Consider the following 18277-nt stretch of genomic DNA (forward strand, 5'->3'; position numbering starts at 1 on the left):
CAGCAGCAGCGGGGCCGGCCCGTTCCCTGCCATTGGCGAGAGCCCGGGAGAGCTTTTGTTCGGATCCTCCCCTTCCTCTCCCTCCCGAAGGCGGATTTTAAGAGGCTTTTTTCCCAACTTTCCAGAAGTTTCTCCCCGGCCCCTTATATACCCCCTCCGCGGATCCGGGAGGTGCACAGGGGGAGCCGAGCAAAGCTGAGCCCCAGCCCCGCATCACCCCGCTGCAGGTAACGGGGGGGGGAACGGGGCACCCCGGGCTTGTAGGACCAGTGCCAGGCTGAGATTGCGGAAGGCTGGGTCTAATTTTGGGGTCCTGCGTGCTCCTCGCTGGCCCTATGGGGCAGAGGAGTCGGGGGAGGGGGGGAGTATTGCATGGGGGGGAAAAGGGGTGCATGGGGGAAAGGGGGTGTATGGGGGGGTTGCATGGGGGAAAGGGGGTGCATGGGAGGAAAGGGAGTTGCATGGGGGGGTGCATGGGGATGTTGCATGGGGAAAAAGGGGTGCATGGGGGGAAAGGGAGTTGCATGGGGGGGTGCATGGGGATGTTGCATGTGGAAAAAGGGGTGCATGGGGGGAAAGGGAGTTGCATGGGGGGGTGCATGGGGATGTTGCATGGGGAAAGGGACTTGCATGTGGAAAAAGGGGTGCATGGGGAAAGGGAGTTGCATGATGGGGGTTGCATGGGGGAAAAGGTGTGCATGGGGTGAAAGGGGGTTGCATGGGGGGGTTGCATGGAGGAAAGGGGGTTGCATGGGGGAAAGGGGGTGCACAGGAGGTGTTGCATGGGGAAAGAGAGTTGCATGTGGAAAAGGGGTGCATGGGGGAAAGGGGGTGCATGGGGAAAGGAAGTTGAATGTGGGGAAGGGGAGTTGCATGGGGGAAAGGGGGTGCATAGGGAGTACGATGCATCGGGGATGGGTTGGGGATATGATTTGGATACACACCGCCCCACAAGTTGGCTCTGGTTTTGGAGAACAGACATTTAAAACATTCCCCTGCTTGCCCTCCCCCTCCAGTTTGCCAGAGGTGATATTTGCACCCAGGAGAAACTTTCATAGAATTCTAGAGCACGTTTGAAGGGAGCTCAAGGATCATCAGGTCTAACCTTTCTTGGCAAAAGCCTGGTCTAAGACACGGTGGCCCAGCTGGTCAGGGGGTGAAGAAAGAGAAAAGGGGGATAAGAGAAGAACCGACTTGGTCCAAGTGGCCCCAGAGCAGCCCTGGCTGGAGAAAACCTGCTCCTGCCCAGCCTGGGAGCCTGCGGGACCCTGGGCAGCGGCCCAGTGTGGGGGCAAAGCTCTCGCAACAGCCTCCCTGCGCCAAGCCTGACTAACCCCGTCCTTCTGCCTGGCTTAACAAAGCCTTGCGTCCTTCTGCTGACATGGACATGGCCTTTTGCTTGTATTGCATCCATCCTGCGGCTTTGTCTGGCTGAAATGCGGTCCTGGAAGCGGTGCGTGGCTCCGGAGGGGGTGCGAGTTTTTGGCTGGTTGTCTTGGGTGGTGATACCTCCAAATGTTGCCAGGAGAGCGGGTCCCGACAGCCCCCAGGAGGTCTGCGGGATGCCACGTTGGCACGGGGCGTCCCCTCACAGGGCTGGGCCGTAAGAACACAAGATAGGATGTTACCGGCTGCGCCTTCCCCTAAATTCCCTCTTATTTTCACCCGGGGTTATAAATTCACCAATTATCTCAGCCGCAATCCAAGGATGGGCAAAATTTCTCTCGTCTTGCCACCACGGGATGCGTCACTCATCACCGCCCAGCCAAATTTTTCACCAGTCTCTGAAGTAACGAACCTTTTTTAAGCTGAGGATGTAAGCGTTGCTCACAAGAGAACTACTCCTTCTATCTGTTTTCTTTCAGAATGAAAAAGGCAAACGTTGACCTCACTATGAAAGAGTTTCAAGGTATTTTTAGAAATAAAAGGGAAGAAAAAAAAAAACCAAACCAACTCAGATTTGAAATTCTTGCCCCACCCAATGCTGTCTGCACCTTAAAAGTGCATCGAGGGCAGCTTTGAGCCTGTCGCACAAATCTTTGCTATTTGTAGCTGGGATCGCTCTTCCTTTGAACGGAAGGCTTGCTCCCAAAAGGATTTTAGGTTATAAATTTCCTCCCTCTCCGAAGCTCATTAATTCCCATTCTGGCAAAGGATCCCTGGTACATCTGCACGCTCACTTTGCTCCGGGCGATGTGCGTGTTTCCTTCCATATGTAATCCCAGCCGGCCCTTCGCTTCCTGCCCTGTTTGCTTTAACCCTAAAACCACCCTGTTGCAGCTGTTTTTTGTGTCCACATGCAAGGAGAAGCCTCTGAGACTGACCCGGAGCAGGGTGGGAGGAGAGGACGGAGGAACACAACTCCACCGTAGCCTTGGGCATGATGGAAATGCTGGGATTTGGGTGTGACGGTGGAATTTGAGCCCTGGGGATCTGCTGTCAGGAGGGTTTGCTGTGAGCAGCGTGAAGTCAGGAGGGACGGAAGGTCTGGGGACAGGTTTTAGTCATGGAGACAAGTGGGTTGAGCCCTAAAGAGCTTCCAGGCACAGTGTTTAGGACCGATCAGTCTGCAGATTTGTTGAATCTAGTAGATCAGAGCCCTCACTGGGGATGGGTGCACCTACGCTGCAATGAGATGCATTCACCTGATGTGTGAATGTACTGGGAGGGGGCTCTTGGCGGGGAAAAGAGGGATCCACCGCCTTCCTATGCTCTGTACTTCCCTAGTACAGGGCTGTGCAGGCAAAACTAAGAGCTGATCAGACACGGCTGGATCTTCTCAAGGGTCCCCTCTGACTTAGCTCAGTGGAAGCTCATGTGCTCCATCTAGTGTCTAGAAAGCTCAGGATTTGGGTGCCCAGAGAGGATGATCCCGGCCGCACGCGGACGATTGATGGGCAGCGCTGTGCTATGTGGCCCTTGCACAGCATTAACATCCCAGTTTTGACCTCTCCTGACCAGGGCAGAGCTTTGACCTGCCACTCTAGGGACAGAAATACCTGTTGCTTCCATTCCTTGGTCCCTCCTTAAACAATGTCATAGAATCATAGAACAGTTCAGGTTGGGACCTTCACAGCTCATCCAGTGCCACCTCTGCCATGAGCAGGGACATCTTCACCAGCTCAGGTTGCTCAGAGCCCCGTCCAGCCTGGCCTGGGATGTCTCCAGGGATGGGGCATCCACCACCTCTCTGGCCAACCTGGGACAGGCTCTCACCATCCATATTGTACAAGATTTACTGTACATGAACATATAGTAATATGGTAAAATTGCTTAAAAAGGAAGTTTTTTAATCTTGAAGATTCAGGGGGAAGCCCAGCACAGACTTGGGATGGTTGTACCCCGAGCAAAGTGTTGATGCTCTGGCTATCACTGGACTTGGCTATCACACTAGCCCCTGGGGTCTCTGAATGCTTTAGGAAGGGCTTGAATCTTGCTGACGCTGAGTTCTTCTTGCCCAACAGGTCCTCAGAGGTGTTGGGTGCCACTAAAGCCATGTGGATTATTCTGGTGCTTGCTCTCTGTGGCCTCGCCGCAGCCGTGCCGTCAGAGGACAGAAAGCTGAGCGACAAGGCCACCACGCTGGCTGACCGCAGCACGACGTTGGCCTTCAACCTCTACCATGCCATGGCGAAAGACAAGAACACGGAGAACATCCTGCTGTCCCCCGTGGTCGTGGCCTCTTCCCTCGGCCTGGTGTCTCTCGGCGGCAAGGCTGCAACCGCCTCCCAAGCCAAAGCGGTGCTCAGTGCGGACAAACTGAATGATGACTACCTGCACAGCGGGTTGTCCGAGCTCCTGAACGAGGTCAGCAACAGCACGGCCCGCAACGTCACCTGGAAGATCGGCAACCGCTTGTACGGCCCGGCCTCCATCAACTTCGCCGATGACTTTGTGAAGAACAGCAAGAAACACTACAACTACGAGCACTCCAAGATCAACTTCCGAGACAAGAGGAGTGCCCTGAAATCCATTAATGAGTGGGCAGCCCAGACCACGGATGGGAAACTCCCAGAGGTCACGAAAGACGTTGAGAAAACTGATGGAGCCCTCATTGTCAACGCCATGTTCTTCAAGCGTAAGTTCTACCTCCAGTTCTCAATACAAATGACCCAAAACCCAACCTGAGCCAATCCGTAGCAGCCCAGATGGGAAGGTGAACAAATCCTAGGTCCACTGGACATATGCCTGTTTTCAGATCAAATAGTTAGGAATTGGGCACGAAATTACCACCCATTCCCTTTATTTACAGGCTGAATTTCTCTCTCCTGTAGCTCACTGGGATGAGAAGTTCCATCATAAGATGGTGGACAACCGTGGCTTCATGGTGACCCGTTCCTACACCGTGGGAGTTCCCATGATGCATCGCACGGGTAAGTTGCAAACCTCCTGCCCTATGTCAAGACCAACTGGAGTTATTTTCACCGCTGCTCCGTTACGCAGTTTTCCAACGGCTTCCAGATTGTTTTGCCTCATGGATAATGAGTGAGAACAAAGCCAGGTGTGCTGCTTCTGATGATTCCATCCCTCTGTGAGCAGAGAGAATCCATGGTTACTATGGGGTGCTTGGCTGTTAGGAATAAATCCCAGCTCATCACACAAATGAGAGCTGCAGTTTTGAGTTATTGCCAACTCAAATGAGCATAGAATCATTTTTGTTGAAAGAGACAGTCAAGATCATTGAGTCCAATCATTATCCCAATCCTGGCACTGCTCCATGTCTTGAGAACCTCATCTCCGAGTCTGTCCAACCCTCCAGGGATGGTGACTCCAGCACTGCCCTGGGCAGCCTGTTCCAATGCCCCACAGCCCTTTGGGGAAGAAATTGTTCCCCACATCCAACCTCAACCTCCCCTGGCGCAACTTGAGGCCGTTTCCTCTGCTCCTGGCGCTTGTTCCTGGGGAGCAGAGCCCGACCCCCCCTGGCTCCAAGCTCCTTTCAGGCAGTTCAGAGATCAGAAGGTCTCCCCTCAGCTCCTGTTCTCCAGCTGAACCCCCCAGGTCCCTCAGCCGCTCCCATCACACTTGTGCTCCAGTCCCTCACCAGCTCCGTTCCCTTCTCTCAACTCGCTCCAGCACCTCAAGGCCTTTCTTAGCATGAGGGGCCCAAAACTGCCCCCAGGATTCGAGGTTTGGCCTCCCCAGGTCCCAGTCCAGGGGGGAAACGCTGGGCCAGTCCCCGAAACAGTGTTTGGACTCGCTTCCCTTGCTGTCCAGGGGGGATTCACAACAAGTTTGTAGGTAGCTTTGCCTCTGCTCCACATCTCACCCTTCGCTGCTTCTGATTTCAAGGTCTCTACAATTACTACGATGATGAAACAGAGAAGCTCCAGGTAGTAGAGATGCCACTAGCTCACAAGCTCTCCAGCATGATTTTTATCATGCCAAACCACGTGGAGCCCTTGGAGAGGGTTGAGAAACTGCTCAACAGGGAGCAGCTGAAGACCTGGGCTGGCAAGATGAAGAAGAGATCAGTGGCCATCTCGCTGCCTAAAGTCGTCCTGGAAGTCAGCCATGACCTTCAGGTAAAGAAGGGCCTTAAAGAAAACATTTGGGCCTTACAGTTCTTGGGGGTGGGAGAGAAGATGATGGGTTATCTGTGCCCATCGTCCTTTTTCCAGTGGGTGGTCCAGCCAAAGCTGCAAAGGATTGCATGGTGTCATCTCTGGAAGGGTTACTGACCTTTTTCTCCTCCTAGAAACACTTGGCTGATCTGGGCCTGACAGAAGCCATTGACAAAACCAAGGCTGACCTGTCAAAGATCTCTGGTAAGAAAGACCTTTACCTGTCCAACGTCTTCCACGCGACTGCTCTCGAATGGGACACGGAAGGGAACCCCTACGATGCTGACATCTATGGCCGAGAGGAGATGAGGAACCCCAAGCTCTTCTATGCTGACCACCCCTTCATCTTCATGATCAAGGACAATAAAACCAACTCCATTCTCTTCATCGGCAGGCTCGTGAGGCCCAAAGGAGACAAGATGCGTGATGAGTTGTAGTTAGTTTGTTTTGTTTTGTTTTTTTCCCCAGAGCTTTGGTTTGTGTGTTTTTTTTAGTGGGTGATTTCAAAAAAAGGGGAAACACTATTTTGTATCCTTCTCGAACTATGGGTGCTATTCAGACCAGGGTGCATTGTGATGAGAAACCAGCATACACTTTACCTCACCCCCCAATAATTTCTTGCACAAACCCACCTCCAGAGAGGAATGGGGGTACCTGGCACAAAAGAGTCACCAGGAGAGGAAGGGAACTGGCGTGCACCATCTCAGTTGAGATATTCAGGTTGATGCCTCATGCCTCCCTGCACTAAAATTAAGCCTCCTGCTAAATCCCTTGCTGCTACCACCAGCCCTGCAAAGACACGAGCCCTCCAACCTTTCCATCTCCAACGCTTCTGCACGTTTAGCTCTGCCGCTTCATTTTCTCCCTCTTTGATGCTATGCAGGATCACACCAGAGCTGCTCTGGTCGCTTTGCAGTTGTTCCTTGCTTCTCTCTTCTATTTTCAGTGGTATATAACAGAGCATGAAGGGCCGAATTCCGTGGTCCAGCCTGCTCTGGGGCCTTGGGAGTAAAGGAGGACTAGCACAGCATGTAGGAATGGAGACTGTATGGAGTTGCGCCCTTCTGTCTTGCCTGACCCTGATCTGAATGACTTCTAGATACTTCAACCATCAGCTTTTTAGCTAGAACGCTCACTGCAAAGCCAAGTGCAGCTTTGCTCAACACTTCACAAAGAAATAAGTGGCTTAATGGTGTTAGCAGAGAAGCCAAAGAACAGATGGGCTTCTAGAAAGAGAAGCCTGAGGTGCTTTCAACACACACGACAGAAATGTGTTCCACACCTCTGGGGATCGCCAAGGGGGCTTTTGGGCCAACATCTGGAATTAAACATCCCGCACCAGGCAAAGAGAGAATCTCCACTTCTCTTGGTGCTTCTGCATCAGCATATAGGGCTGGGAAAGGGACAGTTCCCAGTTACCACTGGGAAGGGTCTCCCAGTTACCCAGTAGCAGCCCAAGGGACCCTGCTGGCGTCTCATAGAGAGGTGGCTCAAGTTTACTGTGACCTTGTCATTCAAAGCTTTAAAGCTGCCATTACCTGACTTCCTAATGACCCTTTTCTGAAGCTCCTCTCCTCCGTGATCCTTTAGCTCCCTTTGTTGGCTGACTTGGATAAGGGCAGGCTGAAAAACAAAGGTATTTATAGTTATACTCGTATTTATGTCTGATCATCAGCAAGTTTCACAGCCTAGACTTGGAGGCTCTTCCTATCTTCAAGGGATATTATCAGGTTAATACTATCTTAAGTAACCGGTATGATCCCATGAGCACTGAAGCATGTGTCAGGTAAGTCTTGCTGCGCACCAAGACATCACAAAGCAAGTAACGACAAGATTATTGAAACGAGAGAAATTGTGCATCACAATTTTAAGTGCCAGTTATTTAAAACCACCAAGGAGAGCAACTGCACTGCTTTTGTTTTTTTTCCCCATCAGATTGCGAAGCCCAATACTGCATTTTTTCAGACCACACACAGGACTATTTCCACTTATTTATTAAGTTACAACTACGAAATCTCTTATTAGGAGTTTCCTATAGGGAAAAATACAGCAGTGTGTGCTCCCGAATTTGCCCTGACCATGCCTTCACCAGGTTTGCAACGTTACAGAATCGCAGAAAAGCTCATCTGCCCTAATTCCAATCCAAGCCAGCCCAAACGGGAAATTCTTGTCCTTAAAGCCTCTTGCCAGATCATATTCCCAGGTGCTTTTTCCCCACCGGTGTTGGGAGGTAGGAGACAATCCGTGAGGATGTGCCCAAATGTACAAGAAGCCAAGAGCGCAGTGTGTATGCTCGATACTACCCAGAATCAGCGCACTGAGACCCACACGCTGTAGTATTTTATGGAGGATTTTAAGCGGGGGGGGGTGGGTAAAAGGGGTGGGCAAGGCAGGAACACACTGATTTTGTGAATAATTTGCATCATGTGGATGCAGGCGTCTGGTGGCTTTTATTGTCTGTTCTTGTACCACACAGTGACAGTTGTATAATTTTGCATTAAAACTTTTTCAATGAATCTGGTGGCCACGGTCACTTTGCAAGGGTTTGGGTGGAGATAAAATACCCTTAAAAGAGCTTAGAGGTTCCTTGCCATCACTTAAATCAAATTCACCTTCCTTAATCTGGTTAATTATGGACCAAAATGACACTAAATACACGTGAATTCCCATGACATTGTAAGAGGACCTACTGCCCCCCACTGCTCTGACATTTAACAGCAGCAAATGGTTTGTTTAAAAAAATACGGCAGCATAGGAATAAAATGGAGCTGTTGGCCACAGGGACCAGGCTTCCTGACCCTAAGACCCAAAGCTTCCCCAGCTGGGAACCGACTGAGGGAAACAGAAGGAAAAACGCTGGAAGAAGCTGCGACGATTGCAGCGAGCACACAGCTACACCTGGAAAATGCAGCAGCATCAGACCCTGCTGGCAAAGGATTAACCCGCTGCCCATTCAAGCATGCAAACTTCTGCCAGTCGGAAGGGAAAAATAAAGCCATGAACATCTCCCCTTCTCTCTGGGCCAAAAATAGCATTTATATGGGATGCGCGAGCACACACATCGGCACGGAGCTCCTCACAGACCAAAAAAGCACCGTATGCTTTGCCAAATCAGAGTTCCACTGCAGCAAATTACAGCAGCAACCTCCAGCAGTAACTGTAACAGCCCAGGAACATCATCAACCTGGAAGAAGACCACCACAAGGAAGTTCAAAGCTTTCCAGAGCTCCTGAGCTCATCCTATCCCCACCTCGTCATGCAAACAGCTTTAAATACTCAGGTTTTTCATCCTAGGGAGGATGGCACCCTCACAACATGGGGAATTGAACAAGTTCCCAACCTCTCTCCTTTAGCAGCTTTAAACAGCTCATTACGATGGTCATTTACTCCAGCCATGAGGGCTTCGGTTCACACGTGCAAACCTTGACCATTATGGGATAATCATAGAATCATGGAACAGTCCAGGTTGGAAGGGAACTTCAAAGCTCTCCCAGTGCCACCCCTGCCATGAGCAGGGACATCTTCACCAGCTCAGGTTGCTCAGAGCCCCGTCCAGCCTGGCCTGGGATGTCTCCAGGGATGGTTCATCCACCACCTCTCTGGACAACCTGGGACAGGCTCTCACCACCCTCGGGGTACAACATTTCTTCCTCATGTCTGGCGTGAATCTCCCTTCTTTAGTTTAAAACCATCACCCCCTGTCCTATCACAACAGGCCCTGCTCAAAAGTCTGTCCCCATCTTTCTTCTCAGCCCCTTCCAAGTCCAGAAAGGCCACACTAAGGTATCTGCAGAGCTTTTCTTCTCCAGCTGAACACCCCAACTCTCTCAGCCTGTCCTCCCAGCAGAACTGTTCCAGCCTCAGATCATTTCTGGGGCTCCTCTCCAGCAGGTCCATGTGTGTCCTGTGCTGGACCAGCACTGCAGGGGGGTCTCACCAGAGCGATAATCCTTGTTGTCCTCAACTTCTCACAACACGATGGATCTAGCAAGAAGAGAGGTACGGCAATAACAATTTTATACTACTCGTACATCTCTTGATCTTACAAGCAACTAAACATCTCTTGATTCCATCAGTGAGATTAACAGTCTAATGGACTGGGTTGGAAGGCTTCAAAACAGAGATGTGAGTGATCTGCAGGAAAGCCAACCCTCACTGGAGGACTGCAGGAGAAATTTCTACCCTGTCATCATCAAGCATATGTAAGAATTTAGTCACAACACACAGTGCCCTGCATTGCAGGTCACTCTTCTATTGCTTCAGACCTTCCAGCTTTCACACATTTCCTGCTCATCTAACGTGACAACTCTCCACTGAAAGATGTGCACAGAAACCCAAAATCAGCCTCCTTCTCTGACACCGTAAGACACGTGTTTCTGACAGACATCACCAGGTCCCCAGCCAGAGAAGCTGGGAACAGGAAGGCTGAGGCTCACGCATCCACACGCGCTGCTGACGGACCAGTTCCCAACACCGCCAGCATGAAATTCCAGTTCACAAGCTGCCTCCCAGCTCCCTCAGAGAAGACTCCTGGAAATGCAAATCTGGATGTGAAAGCTATTCCTAAAGCAGCAAGTTTCGCAGATTTGTACATTTTTTTGTTAATGCAACAGGTTTTAAATTTCTCAAAACCTGAACAAAACAAAGCCTCGATCCTGTGCCCAAAATAATCTCTTACGATACGCACAACAGTCTCTTCCCATTACTGCACTAGACTTGGAAAAATACCCTGAGAAAGGAGCTGACAGAACCAGAATCTCTGCCTGAAACTGAACCAAATGCTCAGTCTCACTGGTGCATCTGCAGGGCTTCAGCTGGACCGCAAAGAACAGCATCAAAGGTAATTAATACAGCAACAGAAGTGAAAACACATCCCTGCCTACAGACCATGTATTTCCATAGCATAAGTAACCTTGTTATCTATTATCAACTTCAAGATCTTATCCTACAGCTCATTAAAGCCTAGTTATTAATACAGTGACAAATTAACAGTTTGCTCAGGCCTCAAAGAATCACTTAAATATATTTTAATGTCAAAGCTTAAGACAGAATTTTGAAATCCAGAGTGTAACTTCTTTTTTTGCCCCAACTAACATGTGAATACCTACTCAGAAGTTTGTCTCACCCCACATCACCACCAACTAAGGTGACCTGACCCAAACAGGAACTATAATGTTCCTATATAGTTTACAGCCCTGAAAGTGACATAGTGAATGTCTTTATAATTAAAGAGAAATGGATGTACAGAAGTGAAAAAAGCATTTAGCAGATCATAGTAACACTTCAGTTCAGGCCGAAAAGGTATAAACTACTGCAACTGCTTTGGACCTCACTAAAAAAGCTCCCTCTTCTGGAAATCTCAGAGAAAGGGACTGGTATGTAACTGGAGAGGTACTGGTACTACTCCAGTTCATGGGGTGTCAGTCATCGCCCTCTAAACACCAGATCGCTGCTCTTCATAGAAATCAGCATTTTTGTCCCCATTTTGTTTAGATCAGGATCTGAGGAGTTCACTCCAAAAAGGTAAAGCAAGCTGGAAGAAACGCAACTGAATTCCTTTCATACCAAAGGTGAGAGAGCAAGGCTTTCCTGGAAGATATCTTGCAAAAAAAATAAAGCACCTCCACAAACACTGTCTTTTGTGATTTTATTAAGAGATGTTTTCAGGACAGTCAAGCTTCTGGTTGTAGATGTTACAAACCCTACAAGGAAAAACAAAATACTGAGTGAGGTGGTGACAAACCATTTTCCCGTAACCATTCTTCTACCCAAAACACTGAACAGGCTCCAAGGTCTCAAATTAAATGGCATCTCTCCCTTCCTGCATTTTCCTTGCAGGAACAGATCTTGCAAGTCAGACCCCCTTGTTTCACTGTGGCCCTGCAAAGTCCCTGAACTCTCCCCCCTGTTCAAACAAGGCCTGTTTCCATTAGAAAACTCAGCCTGGCTTTCACCAGCAGCTAAGAAAGTTCTACAAGAGGCCACAAAAGCCCCTGTGCTTCCTCTGCTGCTTTAATCGGAAAAAGCAAAGCAAACTTTTAAAAGCAGCAAGTTGCACTTTTTCACTGGGAACAACCCAGAGCCGGTCTCAAGACAACTCTGAGTTTTTAATTTCTGTCTTAGAAGCTACTCGTTCAAGGAGACAGGACTTCAGACTTCGATTATTTACTTACAAAACTAGTCTATACGTTGTGCTCAATGTTATTGGCTTCTAAGTCTATCCCAAACTGGATCCCATGAGGTAAGGTGTATATATAAGGAATATATACCTTGCGCAGTCAACTGCACACTGGTAGCAAATGGTACAATGTGAAAATATCCAAGACACTGAACCCTTCTCGGACAAATGCCTCTAAGTCACTCAAATTGTGACCCAAGGTCCCCAAATCCATGCTGTAGAACACAACACAAAAAAGGGCACTTGGACAAGGACATTCCCTTTCAGACTCGTCATCACATCGTCACTGAAGGGTGTGCTTAGCAGGTTTGCAGTGTCTTACACCTTCATCCAGGGCAACACTCTAAAACCAGCTGATTGCCGCAACAGGTACAACGGCAGCAGCTTTTCCTCCCAGTATCCCAGCTACTGGACATCTGGTTTTGGTGACACAACACCTTTTCGGCATGGATTCTCACCAAAACTACCTCTCACCCATCACAGGCACTTACCCCTCAGGCAGTGGGAACCGGCTGAGGCATCGCTGGCTGTTCTGGTTTGCCACCTTTCTGCTCTGAAATAGGGGTGGTGGGCAAGATCTCTTCTTTGGGTTCCACGATGCTGACATGGTCTGGCAGAGGTTTTTTGGGGCCAATCTTTCCACTTGGGTCCCAAGGCAACATAATCTTTACTTTGATTCCCAGTACTCCTGCAAAGAGCGACAGGACAACACAGGCGTGCTAATTTGACACAAAGTATCAAGCACACCTGGAGCAGAGACAAGCTTCAAGGTTATAAAATATGCCATCCGCACTATGAACATCTCCTGACAACACTGAAGACGCAAGCTGATTAACACAAATGTGCTAAAGCTTAAAAATCTAATTACTGTGCATTTTAAATCAGTGTGTTTACCTTCATCCAATTCATTGCCTTCACTAACTGCAGCCTGGGACTAAAAACATGCTATATACTTAAACCAGGCTAACCCTGGTTTTAAACCCTGTCCTTCCTGGGATAACTCTGCTCACTTTCCTAGGAAATTGCACTTTTTTCTTCTTTTGTATCCCTTCTCAGACAAATGCCTCTAAATCATCCAATGAGTAGGATGTCCTGGCCAAGGCAGCCTCAGCACAGCACCACAGAACATGGCACTGAACAGGCAGCAGTGACACACGGACATCCCTTCTGACTCGTCATCGTATCATCACTGAAGGGAAGGTGAAGAGCAGCTTTGCCTATACTGGTATCCCTACATCAAGTGTTCTGCAATTAAATAACCCAAAGCCAATTTAGATGCAGAAGTAATTTGCATTTTACCAGAGGGAAGGCCAAGTGTAAGCAGGCTTGGCTGGTTTAGCTGGGAGGACTTGCCAGGGCGCAGTTACGGGGGAAAAGCGTCTGACACTTGTTTTTCGTGGGTCTTGTAGCACTCGCGTTCTGTCTGCCAGCCCCTAGGAATCCCAACTGCCAACAGCTCTTAAACTCAATATGTGTTCCATTTGTAAGGTGTTTTGCTACCAACCTCAGAGGCCACAGCACACTAGTATCTTGAAAAACTGAAGCCCCGTTCTCAACTGGAAACATTCAATCCCCACCACTAGAAAAGTGGATGACTGGGATGACTATATGAAATTCTGTCCTCTGCTGAAGGCCCCTTTCTCCATTTCCCATTCATGTAACACAAATAAAGTTCTACCCCAGATGTACTGTGCAAACTCCACAGTGAGACCTCAGTTGCAAAAGCCCAAGAAAACAGATTTTCAGAGTCAGCACAACTAGTGGTAGCACAATTAAACCACTTTGCAGGATCAAAGTCATGTGAATTGCCACCCCACAGGTGACAGAGGGAACCTCCAACCTGCAGGTACGAGACAGCAGGAGTTGAGATCTTCTGGCTCTGAAGCACGAGTAGAAGGAACCCAAAGAGCTGCAAAGGGATCTGCATCCCAGCCACTCACCCTGCCGCAGAAGGACGTGACGCACAGCTGTGTCGACGTAGTAATTCACTGGGTCTCCACTGTGGATCATCAGGCCATCCACAAACTTCATGGATTTGGCACGCTGACCCCTGAGTTTGCCAGACACAACCACCTCACAACCCTTGGCACCGCTCTCCATGATGAAGCGGAGCACACCGTAGCAGGCTCTGAAGGAAAAGAGCAGCAAGAGCCACCGCATTACTCCCACTGCCAAACCCACACGGCTCTGTGGAGGCATTCTACCGCAGTTTCAAGCACAGACACTGTTTTAGCAGCCTAAGAAAACTCTTGTGACTTAAGGTCCTTGTAAGGTTGTAGGAATGGTGACAATTCTTTGTAACATGTCAGGAGTGTGGCTCCTGGTCCCTTCTCAGACAAATGCCTCTAAATCAATCAACGATGACAGGACGCTCCTGTTGAAGAACCGCACGCAGCATCACAGAACGTGACACTGCAGAGGCACCGCAACAAGAGCCACCCGCTTCTGACTCGTCATCTTGTCGTCACCGAAGGGACTTGAGAGGCAAGGCCACTGTCACCTGAACTACAATTCAGCCAGAAGGCCTGAAATTGTGTTTCACTCTTCCACCCATTTATTCACAAAGAAATAAAAGCAAGCTTTATGCACACCAGCCAGACAACGTGTAATCTAATATACTCTATGACTTCAACTTTTAAATCTGAAATACGTTATCTAGCAATTACTATCAAAAGTAACTGCGTATTAAACAAAAAGCTGCTATATGGTAGAATTATAACAAATATGAACTGTCCTTTCCAAGCGCAGTATGACTAGGTTAAATTTTCAAACTAAAGGCAAGTCAGCAGTTTTTTTTATGAAATGGTATTTGAATCCCACACTTCCTCACTGTGCAATCACGCTCAACTTGCTCTACTCACCGACGCACCGCTAAACCTCCCAGAAGTTTGTACCGCAGGGACTCTGCCTGAGCGATTGCGCACAGACCTCTCGTGGCCACCTTCTCAGCATAGAGCTAGAAAGGAAAAGAGGTAAACTCAGAAACAGGGATGTATTTCAAGATACTTTTAATTTAACATGCAGAAGTTTTATCCCCGGGCACTACACTCCCTTAACTCCTTTAGTGCCCGTTTCCTGCTCCTGGCAGAGCTGAGAAACACTCACAATGCTCCACTGAAAGTCAGGAGACTAATAAAATATCCATGGTGCAGTCTCAAAGAGCTGCTGCTTCCAACAGACTTAAAATACTCCATATCACTGGAGAGAGGTATCCAAACAACCCCAAAAACTTCAGACAGTTTTTACATCAGTTACGTAAGTCTACTTAAGTATTAAAATCAAATCTAAGAAAAGCTTTGATTTTTAAAAGCTGTGAGAGTGTATTAAATATAACATCTCCAAAAGCCCAAAGTCTGATACTTCAGAAGAAGCAGACGTTCCAAATCATGCACACAATATTCCTAGAGCTGACAAATTCTGATGTGCTGTGTGAGTTTGTGCCACTGTGTTTAAGCATTTGCTGGAGATAATCAGCAATTTGCACTGTACAATGTGATCCAACAACACTGGCCAAGCAGGAATAAATCTGAGCATTACCCCAGAACACACACTGCCCCCCACCGCTAATTTGTTTTAGAGAAAAGTGCAAGTACAGCCACCAGATTTCAAACACTGCCGGTCACTTTATTGTCCTTTTTAATCAAAAATGTCAATGATCCTTCTGCACCGAAACAGTTTCTTTATAAGGACAGAAGCATTATGAATTCAATAAGGGAAATGGTAACACACAAGTACAAAACATTAAGCTCCTTCTCACTTCAATATTGAGACAGCAACATTCTCTAGAAAATATCTAGAGACAAGCTTTAAAAGTTTTATTTGCATCCTCCTTGTTGGGAAATCAGAGAAAACAGCCAAAGCGACAGCACTTAAAATACCACAAAGAGCAAAGTATTTTGTATTTCCATGCAGGAGTGTTAACAGGCAAACCACATCCCAAGTTATCTTCAAGTCAAACCCCCTTTCAGCTGACACCATCCAGACAGCACATAAATCTAAGTGCACAACCCACGTACTCCTGTTCTAACCGAGACAGTTTTACCTCAACGCTTCCCTCAGGGAATCCAAACCTCTTCTGCACGACAGCCGTCAGCTCCCGGATGCGGCGGCCTTTCTCACCCAGGACATTCTGAGTTCTGGAAAAAAAAAGTACAGTATGACTGAGAAAAGTGTCTCCACACCTGAGCCTGTAACCATCCCAGAGAGCTTCCAAGACGAGTATATAACTTAGTTTAGGGGTTGTAGCACTACTCTGTCACTAAAGATCACTTTAGGATCTCTTTCTCAAGTAGATTACCCTACTATTTATTGCTTTAATCTTCAGCCAGCAGTAGAATCCCTTACAGCCTTGTACAGCACCCATGGAGTCAGCAGCAGCACCGCAGTTACCTGGTGGCAAGTATGATAATCTCAGTCCTGGTTGGAGTGACCCGGACTTCAACGCCCGAGTACCCATCTTCAGCCAGTTCACGAGTCAGAAACTCATTCAGCTCAGCTTTGAAGATACCGTCAGCAACAAACTAAAAAAATAAAACAACAACAAATGGATCGTGTCAAAGCAAACAGCCTGAACACACAATTTTCACTTAATGAGTTTAGGAGCAATTCATCCCTGGGATCACCATCCCTGGAGAGGTTTTAAAAACATACAGATGAAGTTCTTAGGGACATTATTTAGGGCTAAATTTAGATTATCTTAAGGGTCTCTTCCAACTGAAATGATTCTATGATCATACTGCAGACTGACAGCTTCTTCCCCCACAGAGAGGAAGTATCAGTGGGGACAAATAAAAGCATTTCTCCTGAAGCTCCCAGAGACAATTCAATTCAATTCTAGCAGGAGCCTACATCACTGCCTGATCGACCTCAGGCAGAAATCGTAGCTATGTCTTGCAGTGGCACTTCTGATTTGGTATGGAATTACATAAAATAATTTCAGAGGGCACATCCCTTTATGAGCCCCACAAATCCTGCTGCCAGGGCTCCCACTTCTACCCTTACAATGCACAGGCGCCAAACCTCCCCCTTCTCCAAGACAGGCAGACTCCTGCACCCTCTGATCAGGGAGTCACAAAACCACAGGATGGTTGGGGTTGAAGGGACCTTTGGAGATCCCCCAGCCCAACCCACCTGCTCACGCAGGGTCACCAGAGCGGATCACACAGGGTCATGTCCAGGCGGGTTTCAATGTCTCCAGATAAGGAGACTCCACACCCGCTCTGGGCAGCCTGGGCCAGGCTCTGGCACCTCTCTACTAGTAAAGAAGTTTCTCCTCATGTTCAGATGGAGCCTCCTGTGTTTCAGTCTGTGCCCGTTGCCCCTCACCCTGGCGTTGGGCACCACTGAACAGAGTCTGGTCCATCCTCTGACACCCACCCTGAGATATTGATCCATTGATCACATCCCTCTCAGCTTCTCTTCTCCAGCTCAACAGCACCAGCTCTCTCAGTGTCTCCTCATCACAAAGATGCTCCAGACCCCTCAGCATCTTCGTAGCCCACCACTGGACTCTCCTCAGTAATTCCTTGTCCTTCTTAAACTGGGGAGCCCAGAACTGGACCCAATGCTCCAGATTCTGCCTCACCAGGGCAGAGCAGAGGGGGAGGAACCTCCCTCAACCTGCTGGTCACTCTTCCTAGGTAGCCCAGGTACTATTGGCCTCTTGGCCACAGGGCACATTGTTGACTCATGGTCAACCTGTTGTTCTCCAGAACTCCCAGGTCTTTCTCCGCAAAGCTGCTTTCCAGCAGGTCAACCCCAACCTGTCCTGGTGCCTGCGGTTGTCACTCCCCAGGATCCTAAACTTGCCCTTGTTGAACTTCATCCGGTTCTTCTCTGCCCAGTCCAGCCCGGACACTGGACACAGTTCTGCAGATGGAGCCTCGCCAGGGCCCAGGGCTCAGCACAGGCCCCAGGGAGGGCTGAGAGAGGGAATCATGGCTGCCCCCCCGCGCTCTCCCCCCGCCCCGTGCTCTGCGCAGGGCCCCCCGCGCACTCCCTCACCCCGGCCTCCCGCCGCCATGTTCCCCGCCGGGCCGCCCAGCCGCAATCCGCCGCCATCCTCCCGCATCCGCCGCCATCCCCACCCCGCCGCCCCGCCCCGGCGAAGCCCGGGGCCTCCTCCGACGCGACCCCGCCGGTATGGAGGCGCCCCAAAGCTGCGGCGAGCCGGGCCGCCGCCCTCACCTTGCGCTTCTTGGAGATCTGCACCGCCATCTTGAGCCGCGCCGCCCGGCGGAAAGGAGGGAACCTTTCCCAGAGGGAGGGCTATATCTGCCTTCCGCCGCTCCCCATTGGGCCGCCGCGATCACGTGGGTCGGCGGGCGGGGGCCGATGGGAAATGTAGTCTCCCCGGTGCTGACGCGCCGCCATGTTGGGGAGGCTGGAACCTGTCAGTGGGTTTTCCCGCCCAGACAGGCTGTGAACGCCCACAACCCGCATTAAAGCGGCTACAAAACCGATATAATTCACCCCGATTTGCTACCTGGGGGCGTCCTCTGGTAATAAAGACACCTTCTCTTCGCCGTGCTGTGAG

At 49.4% G+C, this 18277-nt stretch overlaps 2 protein-coding genes across 2 annotated transcripts; one reads left to right on the forward strand and one right to left on the reverse strand.

Annotated features, from left to right (window-relative positions):
- The first annotated feature begins 85 nt into the window (after positions 1-85).
- SERPINH1 (serpin family H member 1) lies at positions 86-8080 on the forward strand. The gene is made up of 5 exons (XM_082074559.1): positions 86-227; positions 3465-4078; positions 4275-4373; positions 5293-5525; positions 5699-8080. Exons 2-5 carry the CDS (start codon positions 3496-3498, stop codon positions 5999-6001), a joined length of 1218 nt encoding a protein of 405 aa, XP_081930685.1. The 5' UTR covers positions 86-227; positions 3465-3495; the 3' UTR covers positions 6002-8080.
- Positions 8081-11194: 3114 nt separating this feature from the next.
- On the reverse strand, positions 11195-18029 carry RPS3 (ribosomal protein S3). Its single transcript, XM_082048454.1, has 7 exons — positions 17929-18029; positions 16132-16262; positions 15785-15878; positions 14604-14698; positions 13683-13870; positions 12234-12430; positions 11195-11266 (listed from the first exon to the last, which is right to left on the reverse strand). The coding sequence occupies exons 1-6, from the start codon at positions 17956-17958 to the stop codon at positions 12237-12239; spliced, it is 732 nt and encodes a 243-aa protein (XP_081904580.1). The 5' UTR covers positions 17959-18029; the 3' UTR covers positions 11195-11266; positions 12234-12236.
- Between the last annotated feature and the right edge of the window lie 248 nt (positions 18030-18277).

This window comes from Streptopelia decaocto, assembly GCF_964273445.1.
Source record: "Streptopelia decaocto genome assembly, chromosome: 1".
Classification (NCBI taxonomy): Eukaryota; Metazoa; Chordata; class Aves; order Columbiformes; family Columbidae; genus Streptopelia; species Streptopelia decaocto.